This window comes from Pteropus alecto, unplaced genomic scaffold, assembly GCF_000325575.1.
Source record: "Pteropus alecto unplaced genomic scaffold, ASM32557v1 scaffold3, whole genome shotgun sequence".
In the NCBI taxonomy this organism is placed as follows: Eukaryota; Metazoa; Chordata; class Mammalia; order Chiroptera; family Pteropodidae; genus Pteropus; species Pteropus alecto.
The window spans coordinates 40,547,226-40,563,870 of record NW_006442484.1 but is presented as its reverse complement, the minus strand read 5'-3'; the positions used below and the strand labels follow the sequence as shown (position 1 = coordinate 40,563,870).

Here is a 16,645-nt window from a genome sequence, read left to right as displayed (position 1 = left end):
ATTGGGATCCAAGCTAATTTCTAATGACCTTCAAAAATAATTTAGTTTTAAATATCTATATAGAAAATGAAAGAAACTAGGTCTAGTGTGTGTGAAAAGCCGATGTCTAGTGGATGCTCAGGCATTGCCCAGTGTTTTCTCTATACAGGAGCCAGTCCCCATTACCACATGGGAGTTAGTGAGAAGTATTCGAGTGAATGAACTCAAGCACAGAGGAGTTTTTTCTTTTTTTTGAATGCATCATTTGTCAGATCCAAGACAATAAAAGTGGGAAATGTTCATTTTTCCCATTAGGATAGAGCAGTGCCTTCCAATCGAAATGTAATATGGGCCACTAATATGAGCCACATATATAATTTAATATTTTCTACTTGCATTAAAGAAAGAAAAAGGTGAAATTAATGTTAATAATATATTTTATTTAACCTGATCTATCCAAAATATTATCACTGTAACAAGTAATCAATATAAAAATTAGTAATATTTTAAATTACTTTATGATATTAAATATTCAAACATTGATGTGTATTTACACTTACTGAGTATCTTAGCTCAGACTAGCCACATGTCAAGCTCTCAGCAACAACTTGTGACTAGAGGCTACTCTATCAGACAGACAGGTTCATGAATTTTCTGGTCTGAGCCTCAGTTGTTCCATGACAATTTGAGTCTTATAAAAACATGAGCCCAGCTTTTTCCTTGAAACATGTCCTTACACTGTACTCAGAAACTTTGGAAAACTTGTTTAAGCAAAGATCATAGTGCCCATTTGGATTAATAAGAGAGCTTGGTAGAATCAGACTCATGAAGTTAGAAGTTACAAATAGAATCATATTGGCTCTTATCAGAGTGGTTAAAATTCTTTATGTCATTCATTTTATTTTGATCCACCTTGTTGAATTGAGTTGACAAAGGGGAAAGAAGTAAGATTGCTTAATGTGACATACTATAACTTTAAAAGCTGCCATATTATCTAATTCTCCTGGGGTCCTCTTTCCTAAACTTTAGTTTTACTTTCAGAAAGTTTAGAATCATTTATGATTTTTTCTATAAACAATTGTTATGAATAATTGGAACAGCACATTTTCTAACTTATTTTGGGAGGAAAATATCAGTCATTTGGTGCATTTCAAATTTGTATGGAAGCAGATGCCCATAAACCAGAAATATTACCATCTGAGAAAAAAAAATAGAAGACTTAGCCTCTAGATTCTTCTGTCTAGAAATTCTTTTTCATATAGTTACTCTACATGTGCTTTTTGGAAATCATTTCAATGAAAAGACACTTTGAATTTAGTGGTGCATTCATGCATGTAATTTAGACAATTATACACTGACTTAAAAATGTAGATCCTGGAATATTTTGATACTATATCCTGAAACAGAAAAATACATAGGATCATAATTAGATATACTTTACCAACATTTATTCATGAACTAAATGTAAGTTTTCTATCCTAAGAAAGTATCAGAACATTCTCATCAGGTTGGTTTAGGATCCCACCTCGTATTTTCAACTAATGATTGGATTTATTAATATCATTTATGCATTTAGAATCTCTTTGTAATCAAGTCACATAAGGAGGTTAGTGGAGATTAAAAAGTTGCAAATTTGGTTGTTGTTTTCAAACACATTTTGAGACGGATTTACATATGCATGTGTGCCATTATAAAATAAGTATTATGTCTATCTGTATTTGCTTTAAATTTCCAGATCAAGTGAATAATCTCACCTACCCATAAGAAATGGCAGATGAAAGTAACTTAAGCAAACTTTGAAACCCAATTCTAATTCTTTTCACACTGTGTTGTTAAATGCCCAATTAATTTAAATGGATAGATTGTAAATAAAAGAGTGCACATGATTATCATCTAATTGGCACTGGCCAGCATTATAATGTGCTCATTAGTGAGTTGTATGGTATCCTAAAGCTCATAATGAGTAATCAGGATACACATGATTGGCATGTAGCTGTCTGGATGCAACTACTCAATGCAATAAATCAATGCTAGGACAAAATGTGCAGTAGATAAAGGAAGAAGAATACATAGCCAGCTGGTGAATTGGCAGTTTCCTCCTGTTTATAATTCAGGTACAGCTCCTACTCTCAGATACAAAGAGATAAATGTGAACACAACAGAATAGCTGGAGATAGAAAGGGAAAAGTTCACCCTGGGTGACCCAGAACAAGTGCCTGTGATTATTAAGAATGATTATAGAAAAGAGAAAATAATGCTATCTTATTAGTTGAGAGTATATATTTCTGATATATCAAGTATGGGATCAAAGTAAGAGATAATGTTTTCATAATATTCCTTGGAAGGTGAAAATTCAATAAATCATTTAAATATACTTTAATTAACATCCAAAAAGCATTTTATAATTTAGAAAGCATTTTGCCTTCATAATCTTTGTACGTTATTGTGAAACCATCTAGCAGCCTGCAAGGGAGGAATGCAGCTGTAAGTTGCATTCATTGTTATATATATATGAGAAGTCATTATGGCAGGCATCATAGGTTATCTAATTGGACACCTAATCCTATACCCTTTTCCATTGCTTATCTCTATTGCAGAGGCCAGAAAGTAGTTACTTTCCTAGACTCCCTTGCAACTGGGAGAGGCCATGTGACACTGTTCTGGTCAATGGATTCTAGGTACAACAATGGAGGTTATCCCTTCCGGAATAAAGCGTGGGTCAAAGAAAGCCTGTTTTCCTTCCCCATTTCTTTTTTTCCTGGATGTACAGCAGCCATGCTGTGGTCATTTGGACATGACCATGAATGGTAGAGCAGGAAGACAGACTGAGCCTGATTCCTGGACATCATTGAGAAGCTGCTCCAGCCTGGATTGCCTACCTCCAGCCATCCTATTACACAAGAAAAAGACACCTCTCATTTGTTTAAGCCCTGAAGTCATTTTTTATAGTCGTTGTTGTTAATTATGGATTAACACAATGTTAATAAATAAAGTTAGATTTTTATTAATAAAAAATACTGAAACATAAGTATAAAGAAAATAATGCAATGTTTAAGTATTGATGTGTGTTTAAATGACCTTAAAATAGGACCTTTACATTTAGAGATATTCAAAAATTATTGATCGAAAGAAGGAATTAATCATAGTTCTTTTTTTTAAATATCACTGCTATGAAAAGGAGATAGCACTGGATATAAGGCCTTGCAGCTCATTCTAGCGGTTTTTTGAGAACATTCCATATACCCTGATTTATCATGCTTTAAGTAAAAAATTTTACTTTTAGGGACTTGGTATTATGTGATTATGCTTTCTCATTCTCTCCTATGATAAAATTAGTGTTAGACTGGGAATGATCTGGATTCCATTGGCAGTAAATAGCCAGAGTTGAAAAGAAAGTGATTCAAGAAGAGGATGAATTTGAAACAGGGTCAATTGGAAGAGATGGGGAATAATGTTACTAGATAACTTGTAGCCAAATATAGTCTCAATTCAATCCTTCCAAGCCCACAGGCCAGAGATAGCCCAGCCCTGGCATCCACCCACAGCTACAACAGGTAGGCCTGGAACACTGGGGATCTCTCTTAGGGTAAGGCCTATATTGTACCCATCTTTGCATATCTAGCATCCAAAAGAACTTAATAAGTGTTTGTCAAGGGAGTGAGTAGGGGGATTAGAGAGAAAAGAAAACCAAAGACAGCGGGGCCTTGTTTGAGCCTGAGAAGATTTTAGAAGCTATTTGAAATTGGATCTCTAATTTTCATTTAGCATGGCCATCCTCAAAAATTTTGGCATCATATAATTTGGTATGAGAGTTGCGTTGTATTAAAGAAGCACATTACAACAGCCACATAGAATTAATAAGTAAATTTCATCTTTACGTTTTTGAGAAATCCATAATTAGCCCACAACAAACTCACTAAAATGTTCTTTCAAACTTCTAGTCACTTGCCTCACACTGTGCAGTTGATTAGGCACCTCCAACTCTCCTCCCACAAAGCAAACTTCTTCCATTCTTCTCACTCAGGCTGTTATTATATTTAGCCCCTTAGTATCTCTTCCAGCGAGAAGACTTTCCTCTTTAGAACCTTGACAAAGAGGAAGTGGAGCAGGTAATTTAATTATAGGATCCTTTTTGTAAGAGAAGTGAGTAGAAAGTCTATGAATATTACCATGTTTATAATTTTGCCCCATAACATTAATTATATTATTTCACATTTCAATGCAAGTAAAATAGCTACAAAATTTAGATTCTAATTGAATTAAAATGTTTTAAAGTCCAAAATGTATTATGTAAATGAAAATTGTTTATTAAAAAAGCAAATTACAAAACAATACTCTTTAGAATTTATAGCCCTGTTCATTGCATGTAAATAAAATGTAATACGCTCTGGCTTTTCCAATGTCATTTAATGAGATCCTTAGAGTTGCAGAATGTCAGAGCTGGATGAACTTTCCATTCTAAGTCCATTTTAAGCCTGATTTGAGATATTAGTCAACCTAGCCCCCAACGTTAAATGGCCTCCCAGCATCACAGTAGTTAGATACAGAGACAGACTAGAATGTGGGTCTGATGACCCCAGTCCAGGGTCTTGCCACCAAACTCTACAAAGTCCTTGAATTTTCTAGCACTTGGCTCTTGTGTTCTAACATCCCTTAGGATCCACACAGGGACATGTGGCACCACCTCCTGAGGCCAGCATGAGCAGGGTATCAACATTCAAATGCTAGCAAAATAAGATGCACAATAAAATCTCACGAACTCAAGAGTCATTTACTTTTCCTTTGTTAAGTCAATGCAACCTTCATATAGAAATATGGCAAGGCCTCTACCATTTCTTTCATTCAAAAAAAAAATTGTTAAAAAGTAGTTTGGAATGATTATATAGAAAAAGGGATCTCAAGGCTCAGATGCTTTTAATGTAGAATTACTTAACTTGAGGGCAAGGGTGATGTCTATGAAAGGCAGTGATGGGTGAATGCAATGTCCACCTTCAGAAAACTCCTTTCAGTAACAGCAAAATATATGAGCAAGGATGACAATCTGTCCAACACTGTTCATAAGACACAGGCCAAGTCCAGGAAAAAGTCAGTTCTTTGGACAGAAGTGAGAGTGTGATTGGGCCAATTGATGTGCAAGGGTAGACGAGAGCTAGAGGAGGAAAGAAGCTCTTCCTCTTAATTAGTTCTGGGTTTCTTTTCCAGACACACATATGGCCTGCTCCTCCTACAGAGTATGCAGATAGTCCCAGGGAACTGGTTTCTGCTCTCACTCGGGCCAGCGCCGGAAATGGGCTGATGTCCTGCTGGAGAGAATGCTCCCCTTGGCAGCCCCTGGTCTGCCACAAAGCCACTCGGCAGGACCCTGCACTCATTCCCTTTCCCTGTGCTGGCAGCTCCTTCAGAACACAGTGTTCCTCGGGGAAATATCATGGTTTGAACTGAAGACAGATTCTTTTTGTCTTGGCAAAATGTTAGAGGAAAAGAAAAGATTCCAAGAAATTTCAAAATCCAAAACAGAAAATAATTAACCAGCTTTATGCTAACCTTTCTAACCTCAATCTTCGCATTTTCTCCATCCTTGAGAATAACCCTTCTCTGCTGACGAAGGAAATGATGTGATTTCTTCTAAGTCATTACTGTGATCTCCGTCAAAGAGCAGCCGTGGCAGTCATTAGTACGCCACATCAAACCGGCCTCAAATTTGACAAAAACTACATTTGTCCTTTGCAGAGCTAAAATGAAGGACTTCTAACTCAGAATTTTCCCACGAGTTTCTGTCATTTGGCAGAAGTTTCTAGAGTTGTTGCTTCTTACAGAACCTTCCTGCTGTTACCATTTTTTTTTTAAAGAAAAACTAAAGTCTTCAAAAAAAAAAAAAAAGAACAAGTAGCTCCACATTACTGTCAGTATGGAATCCCATTGGAAAGCATTAAAGGTAAGGAGACAGGGAAGAATTAGAAACACCACCTTAATTTCTTGGCAACACTGAGGTCCAGGTAGTCATCCTAAGGGCTGTTTGCAATTCCCAGAGTGACCAGGACAGTCAGTCAATGAGGGCAAAATCCTCAGGTGCAACTGGACACCAGTAACTCTTTTTCGAGCAGTTTCTGAATAGCCATGAAATTACTGGTGTCTAGCATACAGGTATGGTAGACTCAGACAAGCAGAACAACTTGATCAGAGAGTCATTCAGCTATAGGGAATGTGGTCATGAAAATTGGGTAAAACTCTATCCAGTTTCGTGGCCCTTAGAAGGTTTCTAAGACACAGTGCAGGGAGGGGAAACCCCGACTCCCTGATCTGAGGCAACAGAGCCAAGAGTCTAGGGATACTGAAAGGGGTTAGAGCTCATAGAACAAGGGAAGTGAGAAGGTAGCTGCACAGAGAAAGAATCCCAGATCTGTTGAGGGCTTCCCTCAAAAATGCAGCAGAGTCTCCTGGTAAATTTTTATAGTCACTTTAATCCTTCAAGTCTCAGAAATGTTTAATATCAGTTAGCACACAAGTTAAAATTTTCTTTTAAGTGTGTAAAGATCACCATGGGATTTACCCATCACCATGAATGTTTTATGACTCGTTAACAGTAACTATTATTTTTTTCATCTGGAAAATTACATCTGTGGGTTAATCAAAAGATCCCTGGGCTGGGGTAAGCATACTTTGTTCATGTTTTGCCAACAAATCAATTTCTTCATATAAAATAAAGTAGTTAATACCGATTCATGTTGTCTCACAGGAATGTGGTACGGGTGACAATATTAAAATAATGCTTTATTTTTCTTTCCCCCGGGAAAGCCACTGTGAGACCTGCTTTGTGCTTTTCAATTCAGTAGCCACTAGACACACATAACTATTTAAATTTAAATTAAGTAAAAATAAATAAATATTTAAAATGCAATTCCTCAGTTGCATTTGCTGCATTTAAAGAGCTTAGTAGCCTCATATAGCTACTGACTACCATTTTAGACAGCACAGATATAGAGTAGTTCCATCATTGTAAAAAGTCTAATTAAAAAGTGCAGGAATACATAGTTTTATATACTTAAGAAATGAATCACATTTTGAAACCAAGTTTTTTGACTTTCTCTTATACCAGTTTTCTTTGTATGTGTATCTACCAATTCGATCTTGAATTTATTCACCAATTTTTGAATAAATAGAAAGCATTTAGAGATATAACTTTGAGCTTCAAGGGCATCTTATAATAATTTTTAAATTTCCCTTCTGTTATTATGAAATCGATCCAGCAAAGGCATCAGTTTAACCTTCTAAGGCAGATGTCCAATCAATAGGTTGTTAAAGGAAGTGGATTCAACATTCTTCTTGAGAGCTAGTGTTAGCAATAAAAAATTCTTTCACATTTATTTTCAAATATATGTTTGATTGGACAGTTTCTCAAGTCAACTGTCTAGAGTGTCATCCTGAAAACTCATGATATTAACATTTCTCTCCTGAATATGTAGATATGTAGGCATTTTGAATATATGGATATAGTTAGTAACAGCAAGTCAATTGAGCTCGATTCCACTTACTTTTGGTAAACAAATTAGAAGCAGAGGAATCTTTTCCATTATTATTAAAGGCAAACATTTTCTCCAAGGCTGTGAGAAGCTGTTCCTCTTGCTGCCTAAGGAGTTTCAACTGCAAAAGCCATTTGCCACCATATGGATCCCGCCAGGAGACTTCAACTAGAGTAAAAAGGGAAATCTCATCACATGGGGACTCCAGGGCTTTACTGCAGATAGGAGTAGAGTTAATACAATTAATGAAGATTAATTATAGAAAATGAGCCCACACCTCATCCTGTTCCCCTTTTCAGGGACATGTATCATCCACCAGACAGCACTCACTGTGGCGTGGCTGAAGAGAGCTTCTTTCTGGGAACTGAGAAGGGATCTACAGTGGAGTCAAGCATTGTAGCAGAATTTCTTGGCCCTCTTTCCTCAGGCCTTGGTAAGAGCAGGCTGATACTGTATTGGGATGGAAAATTCTTCAAGGTTAACATTACTGATCTCAAATGAAAATTTGACAAAGAGCTCTCAGCCAGGAATGAGCTCTCTGACAAGTGCAGAAGAATACATGATGAGGCAAATGCATTGCAAACTGTGAAAAGGTTGAAATGATCTTCTAATGACAACTGGAAGGCTTGAGCAAAGGAACGGAAGTCATGTTAAGGATCATTCTTCCCTCTTTCACCCCAAATATCACATGAGACAAATTTCATTCTTAAGATAATCTCTCTTCATACCTCAACTTTTTGCTTAGGAATCACTAAAATTAAGTTCAGTTACCGTTTAGAAAACAAGCTATTAAGTGTGTTTTGTAAAAGCTACAGCATATACTGTGTAAATACACTTAGAAATGAACCAATAGTTACTTTAATTTTTGAGGTTTTGTAATCCTCAACTAGTATCTTGTCAAATAGTACTTGCTTCAACTGTTATGTTTTCATAAATATTTATGGTTTATTTAATATGTCATCATCTAAAATAAATCATGTATTGGAATTCTTGAAAAGACTTACATGAAACATTGTGGTAGATCACAAGTCACTAAGAGATGCAGCAAAATTTGACTCAAAATGTACTTGATCAAAATGACGGTTATCAACTTAAAGTCCAGAATTACTAGGTCCAATAAGGAAAAAAAACCCTTACAGAGAAATTCTTAACATAATATTTATATTCTATCAATATTAGTTTTCTAAAGTAAAGCTGTAGATTTCATTCATAGTTCAGTATCAAAAAGATTAAAATAGCTAACAGATATAAGCATTTAATAGTTTTCCTAGGTTGGAGCATGACCTTGAGGAAGGCACTTGATTTCCCTAGTTTTGAAAAATTGGCTCCCTAAAAATAAAGTATAAGAATGTCACAGTGAAGAGATAAGCCTTTTGGGGTAAATAATGTTCTAAGCAGAGTATCTTCAGTAGTATTTATTGAAATATTTAAAAGCACTACTGTAAAACAGAGAACGAGAATTAAACAGAGGTTCAAGTCTGGACAGTAGCCTGGCCTGTTTGCTTTCCCTGGATCTGTATCTATATCTAGAGCCATCACGGCCCCTCTCAAGATGCACAGTGTAAGTCAAACAGGATGTGGTATTTTAATGTTATTTTTGGAAAATTAGCTGAATTACATAGCAATTATCATAGAATCTATACAAAATCTTACTGATTTTTACTCCTTGAAAATGAAGAAATAAAACATAGTGTAATGGAAATGCTTTATAGAAGACTTGGGTTCTAAATCCTGTCTGATGGTGGTATGACAAAGGTGAGTCCTTTTACCTGAATGAGGCTCCATTTCCTTATACGAAGACTGAAAGGATTGGATTCGACTGCCACTAAAATGTCCACAAGAGCCAGAAACAGCTAAAGAGGAAAGGCATCTGATACTGGGTCTCCTTGCTGGGGTGCTGAAGACTGTGATAAATTGATAGTGTCAGCTTCCTACCGGGGATGGTCAGCAGCAGTCGATTGTTTCCAGGTGGGAATTCAGGCCCTTTGTTGCCATACCACCAGATTTTTCAAGAAAACACAGGAATTCAGATTTTTATGTCAAATATCATGGTTTTTAAATGTCGACAACTAGCTTTGGGAAAAAAAGATAAGACCACTGTGAAGACCAAACTAAACATCTGTGCAGGTGGGATAAGGCCTGTGGCTGCTGTTTTGTGCCCTCTGACTGGAAGCTCCCAGTCTCTCCCCTGCTCTTTGTTTCTACTGGAGGATGGATGGAGCAGGAGGGTCAACCTGGGACCACAGAGTGCTAATTCTGCACAACTCTAATTAACCTTTTTTGCACTTGGTTTCATTAGCATATGAATACAGTAGGGAATCAAAGCAACCACAGTCAGTGGAATGGATGCACTTTTACAGAAAGACAGCACATAAAATAAATGCTCTGCGTGAGTGGGGATCTTGATGAAATGGTAGAGCTGCAGTGTGGTCAATGAGGCCAGGACGCAGAGCAGCCGGAAGCTCAGCTTGTAGCCATTTTCCCCTCGGCAGCTCCTGAGGAACATCTCTGAGTTGATTGCAAAGCCCAAGCCAAAGAGGACCCCAAGGTTTCTCACCAGCCCAGCAAAAGGCGTGGTGTCAATGTGGATCCAGTCAGGGTTGGCGCACCACTTCTTGGCTATGGGCACAGACCACAGCAGGTCAATGTCAAGCAGTCTGAGAAGCAGGTAAAAGCCAAGTGCAAACAGGAAGAGGAAGAGGTTGGTCTTCAGGTATGTGCTCAGGCTGGCTGTTTGGATGCCTGGAGTGTGTTCAAAGGCCTCTGCCACAAGCATGCCTGGAATTAAAAAGAGACACCAAAGGTGACTATGTTCCCTTGAGCGCCCCTGGGAATCATTCCATTCTGTATTAAAGAATTTAGCCATAGTTTTCAATGATGAAGGGCTTTAGACACTTAGCTTCTATCCATTTTCCAAAGTCTTATTTTTAAAGCAGTAAGTAAACAAACACACATGCCCTATGATCCTTTCACCATTCGTATTAGGATGGGATGTGGGAGGGCAGGGAGGGAGTCTGTCAGGAATCCTAAAGTGAAGTGAATGACAATCCCCTTTATAGGCAGAGCACTGATTTAGGTGATTGCAATTAATATTTCAATTGCATAGCCAATTAACTTAGAGAGCCTTTGAAAAGATTTTGGGGCCGAATGAAAGAAACTCAATCATTGTGAATGCTACTTCAAAAATACAAAGCAGTTGCTGAATGAAGTTCATGGTCATGTAATAATCACTTCAGGTGTTTCCAAGAAAGTGGTATGCAGGTTGGAAGGCCATTATTAAGTCCCCAAACCAAGACAAGTAGGCTGTCTGAGTGGTGCTTTGGGAGTTGGACTTAGATGTATTCACACTTCAGAGAAGCTCATCTCAGTAAGAGATTAACATTTACATCATTAAGTGAGACTGTGCCATTGTGTACATGGAGGATTTGAGAGGTGTGTTGAACCACTTAAGCTCCCAGGGTAGCATTAAATGTCAGTGGCTTGACAGAATTAACCGAGAATGGGAAACTGATTACCAGGGAGAATCTGACAACATAAAACAAATGACACTAAAGCTTTCAAATGATGCAACCAAAGGTAAATGATTATATTTACCACCAATTACTCCAAGAATAACTTGATGAGGAAAATGTGTTGCTATGAATACTCTGGAGATGCAAACACTGATTTGAATCAACCAAAAAAGACTCCAAAGAAATGACCAGGTCAATCTACAATGGAAGAATAGATAAAGCATAAAAAGCAAATAAATCGTATCACTTGTAAAATTAGAGGGGTGACACAAGATCACCATCCTTAGAGGAATAGTCTAACTGTGATATAACATCATGATTCTAGAGTCTTTTTTTTTTTTTTTTCAAAATGTTATTTCCATGTGCTCCATTGGATTGGAAAAGCTTTAACAGAGGTTTCTACATTTATCAATGCATTAAATTTACGTGCTGAGATTTTAGTAAATGCTATGAAAGGAAGCCAGTTTGACAACCTAATAATTATCTTAATGGAGTAGAGGAAATTCATGTTTGGGGGAATTACTAATATCCAGAATGATCAAGAATGAATTTTATAATTTTTTACTCCCTATCATATGTGCTTCCTCTTTTCCTTTCTCTCTCAAGCTTTTGTTGCTTGGAGAAACTCACTGGAGAGGCAGCTGCCACTTACTCTATGAAAAGCAAACGAGCATTCTATCAAGGGCAAGTTTATACTGGGTTTAGTTTTAGACTCTCAAAAGAGTCCTGATTCCTTGATTTTTAAGATATGTAAAATAATGAACAAAGGACTTGACCTATAGGTTATACATGGATGAGAAACAGTAATGTACAAGTACAAAAACATGTAAAAATATTAAAATCCAAGCAAAGCTTGTTATTTTAATTAAAAAAAATTAGCAATATTGAATTCTAAGAATATTTAGGGGTTCTGAATGGTTTATTCCTGATAATTAGAATAAACTTTGGTTATTGAAAAACTAAGGAATAGAGAAAAATGAGACTTCCAAAGAAGAAGTAAGCTGGGGTTATCCATAAGGAAGAAGAATAAACAAGGATTTGGTAATATTAAGGTAAGGAGTAGGTACTAATCATTTTGATGGATAAAGGGACACTGCAGTTATAAAAATCATGAAAGAGTTATGAGTTTTTTTTGGAAGAAACAACTATTTTTCCAGGTTTGGAAATTGGAGGAAGAGATCAATTACAGAGAAAAGGTGATGCTTATCTAGACTCCTACTTTGAAAAACTGTCTGTGGATAGAAAATGCTAATTTCTTTAAATTACAACTTTTTACTGTTGTTGTTTTGGATAATGAATACATTAAGACATACATGGCACAATCTGTCTCATTAGAATAGACTTTAAGTATGCCCAAATTCCTTTGGTTGTTTGTTTCTTATATTATCCAATACTACTCTAAATTAAAGTGGACTATATGGTGGATCTTGGAAATTTTTATTTTAAAAGAACTTTATATATTGGCTTCTGTTATAGTATTTTTAAAGCAATTACTGAAAAATCTTAGCTCAGGTAGCCTAATAATTTATGATTAAAGTGGTGCTCAGGATTCTTTTAATGATAATTAAAGTATTTTGGGGAAGAAGAGCCCAATTCCTACAACCATTTTGAGTAATCTTAAAGTTCTAGGCCTTTCTGAACATTACAAATCTGCTAACATTAAATCTACTAATATTCAAATTTAAGTTTGCTTCTAGAATTCTTTTAATAAAAAGGTTGCAACATCTTTAAAGCTAGAATAAATGTTGTTGATATAAAAAACACTGGCTAGTCAAAGAAAGAAGCAAATTAACATGCATTCAAGGGGAATGAAGATTCTCAAAGTTTCTAGTTAATCTGAAAGCAAGGGAGTATATATGCAAAATTGTTTCCTTATATAATTTTAGGTGAATTATTTTATAAGCTACCAAAGTGATGATTGCATTATGGGAACCCAAAGGCACTTTTAGCAAATCATTGATCAATTAAACATTTCCAACCCTATAATGTGGCAATAGCTGTGAGCTTATTAGGACATTACTTTAAAGCAAAATATTATTTTCTGTTCATCTTGCTATTTTGTTTATGGTAGAATAGAATAAGCACATTTCAACAACTAAAAATATGCTAAAATAAATTAAAAAAAAAGACTTTTCCATATTCAAAACTGTTATATTCTAGTGCTACAGAAGCTGGCACAAAGCAGACCTGTGCAGAGTGATAGATGACTTATCCATCCGACTGACAGTGTGGCTCAGGGCAGCCGTTATCATGACATACCAGACACACGATGAGCCCATTGCATGGCCAGATGGACTTCCTGCAAAAACAGTGTTGATCCATTTGAAAGGTGGTAAACATAGTATCAATATCAGAAATGGATGGTAGAATAGCATATTAGCCATGAAAATTACAAATAACTCAGAAAAAAAACCACAGGGCACAGGCTATATGTAATGTTTAGATATAGGTAGAAATAAAGAAAAATAGTCAAATTGAGCTTCAAAACACTAAAAATTTTTTTCCAGATTTTTCAAGTTCATCAATTTACAGAAATTAAAATGTTCAAGGCTAATTAAGAACTCAGGATGTTGCATCAAAATCTCCCATATCTCTACTCATTCTTCATATCCAATTGTTTTTAATTAACAACAACAACAAAAAATTAAAGTGCTTGTATTAGATCTTGAATCAGTTTTGTTTTGTTTTGTTTTCCTCTTGGGCTGAAAAGTAAAACATCTAAAGAATATCATTGCTATGTCTGATTTACCAATTGACTACTGTGCACAAGCAGCTAGCTACCTCTATGCCTATCTTGTGACTGGCTGCTCCAATGGGAGCCCTTGTCATGAAATGCCAGAGGAAAAGCTCTAAAGGGGAGCATCAATCCTGGCAGAAGCCTGCAGACCGGTAGTCTTTCTATAACCAGAATGTCTTTCCCATGCAGCTTGATTTTTTTTTTAATCACTTTACTTTGATATTCTCCATAAGTCTTTACCAAGTGAAGATTCACTCAGGTTCAACATCAGTCTCTTTTTGAAAAATACTAAGTTAAACAAAGACAAATCTATTTTTTTTAGATCTATTTCTTTCAAATCTATTTCTTATGCAGGAATTTTCAGAGCCTTTTATATGCGTAAGAGAGTTGTAAATCTCCAAGGAATGAATATAGGATGCAATATGTCTTTCTTTTCTTTTCTTTTCTTTTTTTTTTCCCCCTGCAAATGTCTCAGAGAATACATGCTGGGAAGTGATGGGATAAAACAAGGTGGCATTTTAATGACCTCAAAAGTTATCCATCCATTCACCCACCTGCCCACCCACCCATCCACCCATCCATCCATACCACACTGATTTCACAAAGATAAAGTATACACAGTCTCTGACCTGATGGAACGCACAGTCTACTGGGGGAGCCAAATTATAAAGAATTAATTATAGTACAGTGTGATAAGTAATATAACAGATGGATGTACACTTTTATGAGAGCAAAAAAGAAAGATTCAGAGAACTCATTAGGAACTTACATATTCACTATAATCAGGGTTAGTCTCAAAGGATGGCAAATGGCAAAGATTTATGTAACAAACTATGGTGAGGTATAACACATTCTTGTCAATTAAAAATAACATCATGTAATTTCCTTCATATATATTTCAAAAAACCTTTTTATAGTTTGAAACTCAACTTCTATAGTAAAGATTTTATACTCATATAGAACTTTATTTATAATGAAAAGAGAAGTGGCCCAAGAAGTCTATTTACATATTTACACAAAAGAAAAAATATTTTAAAGAAATCAAGTAATACTGGGAAGTACTTACTTTTCTTATAGAAAATTTGCCTATTCTTTCCTCATTCATGAGATTTTCAGAAAACCTATAACAACTTTGAAAGCCGCTCAGCAGCAGATAAATCAGTATTTCTAGCATTTTAATATAGTTCTTAGGCAATTTGTTCTAGCAGTTTTTTTTTTTAGTATCAAACCATTACATTTTTCCAAAAAAGTGCCAAATATAAAATTATTTGATAGTATTCTCCTAATTTACCCTTTTACAAATAACACAGTGAAATTTGATTGCTCATAAAACTTTTCTTTCTTATTAACAATTTTTATGAACTTTTAGCATCCTCATTCATAACGTTTTCTTTAATACCCTATATGGTATCATACAGTTATTAGATGATAATCATACATAATGACTCTCCATTGGAATATCTTTTATAACTTGAGGCTGCCATAATTGCTTACCTGGACCTGTTTCGCATGTAGTGGGAAACTGTTCAAGGCATGGACTTGAGTGATTTGGGTAAATCTGAGTTTCTTGGACCCACCAGTAAGGCCGATGACCAAATAATATCCTGTATTTAAAGAAATATAAATATTCACATATATTTAAATATACAACTATGACTTAGTTGGAGACCAGCTATTTTCTCCTATAAAATGATTCAAGCAGAGAGTTGATGGGGAAAGCTCATGATTAAGAAACTTTGAAAGAACATGGGTTCTGGTCTGTCTCTCATCACAAAGGGTGACACAGTCATTTGGAGTTTGGACTGCCTAGCTTTTAGTAAATACAGGGACTTTTTTCCTTATAGGGGAAGTCCTGAGGGTGTTTGGGGTGCTTAGACTGGAAATATCAAAGTGGTCCCTGGAATCATCAATCTGTTCATTACGGTGCTGCTCATTTAACTAACTTGGCTAATCACAGCATACGTGTTAACAGGGTTTTGGAATTTACTTAATTAGTATACATTTGTATATAAAGGTACGTTTATAAGTATACATTTCTATGGCTTTTGTAAGTTCTACTTATGAAATGGTGTTTCAAGTTAACTGGTATGTTTGAAATATTCTTCAAGTAAAACTACATGCATCTAGAATGTGACCATTAAGCCAAAGCTACAAATTTAATAATAAGCTTTAGGAAAAATGAAGCAAAACAAAAGTCTTACCATTTAAAAATAAGATTGAACCAATCCCCAATGACTGCTACCCATATCATCTTAGTTCCAACTGTCTGATTAAGTTGAAACCAAAGCGGAAAATAAATAGAAAAGATATTCCGGGGGTCGCCAACATTGGACATAAAGTTTAGAAAATTGTAGTAAGCTCGGTAGTCCTTCTGCAAATGCTGAATAATGAGCACTCCATTCCTATGAAGGAAATCCATCTTGAAAGAAAGGTAATTCTAAACATAGAGCAATTGGAGCTGAAGTGCTCCGAGTCCCACCATTTTTATATGGTACTCTTGTGGCGTGTCCAGTCATTACCACAACATGTGACGCTGACCATCTGTGGAGAGGGCACGTTGGCCCTTGTCTGCTGAAAAGCTCATCTATTTATGATTTTAATTGGAGCCAAAGAGGTGAAGTACATGCTGATCTGTGACTAGTCAAGGGGAAATTTGGGTAGAGATACCACGAATTTCTTATGCAACCTCCCTTTTATGTGAACAGTTGGATCGTGTTTGCTGGAAATTTTTTGCACAGTTCATTTCCTTCAAAGGCAGAGACATTAGCAATTTCTGTGCTTGGCTAGAAGACTATGCAGATAATTACTGCATGTCAAAGAACCCTAAAAGCCATGCATTTTAATTTAAAATAGACTGTGGCTCTTCGACTATTTTATGGGGTCTTTGAGGAAAATAG

The 16,645-nt window shown here is 35.9% G+C and overlaps 1 protein-coding gene across 2 annotated transcripts; it reads right to left on the bottom strand.

Annotated features, from left to right (window-relative positions):
• Nucleotides 1–9,711: 9,711 nt before the first annotated feature.
• G6PC2 (glucose-6-phosphatase catalytic subunit 2) lies at nucleotides 9,712–16,257 on the bottom strand. 2 transcript variants are annotated; one of them, XM_006921163.1, is made up of 5 exons: nucleotides 15,950–16,257; nucleotides 15,243–15,352; nucleotides 13,199–13,310; nucleotides 11,094–11,209; nucleotides 9,712–10,277 (listed from the first exon to the last, which is right to left on the bottom strand). In XM_006921163.1, the coding sequence occupies exons 1-5, from the start codon at nucleotides 16,165–16,167 to the stop codon at nucleotides 9,766–9,768; spliced, it is 1,068 nt and encodes a 355-aa protein (XP_006921225.1). In that variant the 5' UTR covers nucleotides 16,168–16,257; the 3' UTR covers nucleotides 9,712–9,765. The 2 variants fall into 2 exon arrangements, with proteins under 2 accessions (XP_006921225.1, XP_006921226.1); XM_006921164.1 differs by lacking the exon at nucleotides 11,094–11,209 and having other exon boundaries at nucleotides 10,253–10,277; nucleotides 15,950–16,167.
• Between the last annotated feature and the right edge of the window lie 388 nt (nucleotides 16,258–16,645).

Excerpts from the sequence above, each read along its gene's own strand:
- G6PC2 (XM_006921163.1), bottom strand. The coding sequence starts at position 16,167 with ATGGATTTCCTTCATAGGAATGGAGTGCTCATTATTCAGCATTTGCAG. Across the intron at positions 15,353-15,949 it reads TTCAATCTTATTTTTAAATG|GATATTATTTGGTCATCGGC; the intron begins GTAAGACTTTTG and ends CTTTAAATACAG. Across the intron at positions 11,210-13,198 it reads TCATCTATCACTCTGCACAG|ATTGACCTGGTCATTTCTTT; the intron begins GTCTGCTTTGTG and ends CTTCCATTGTAG.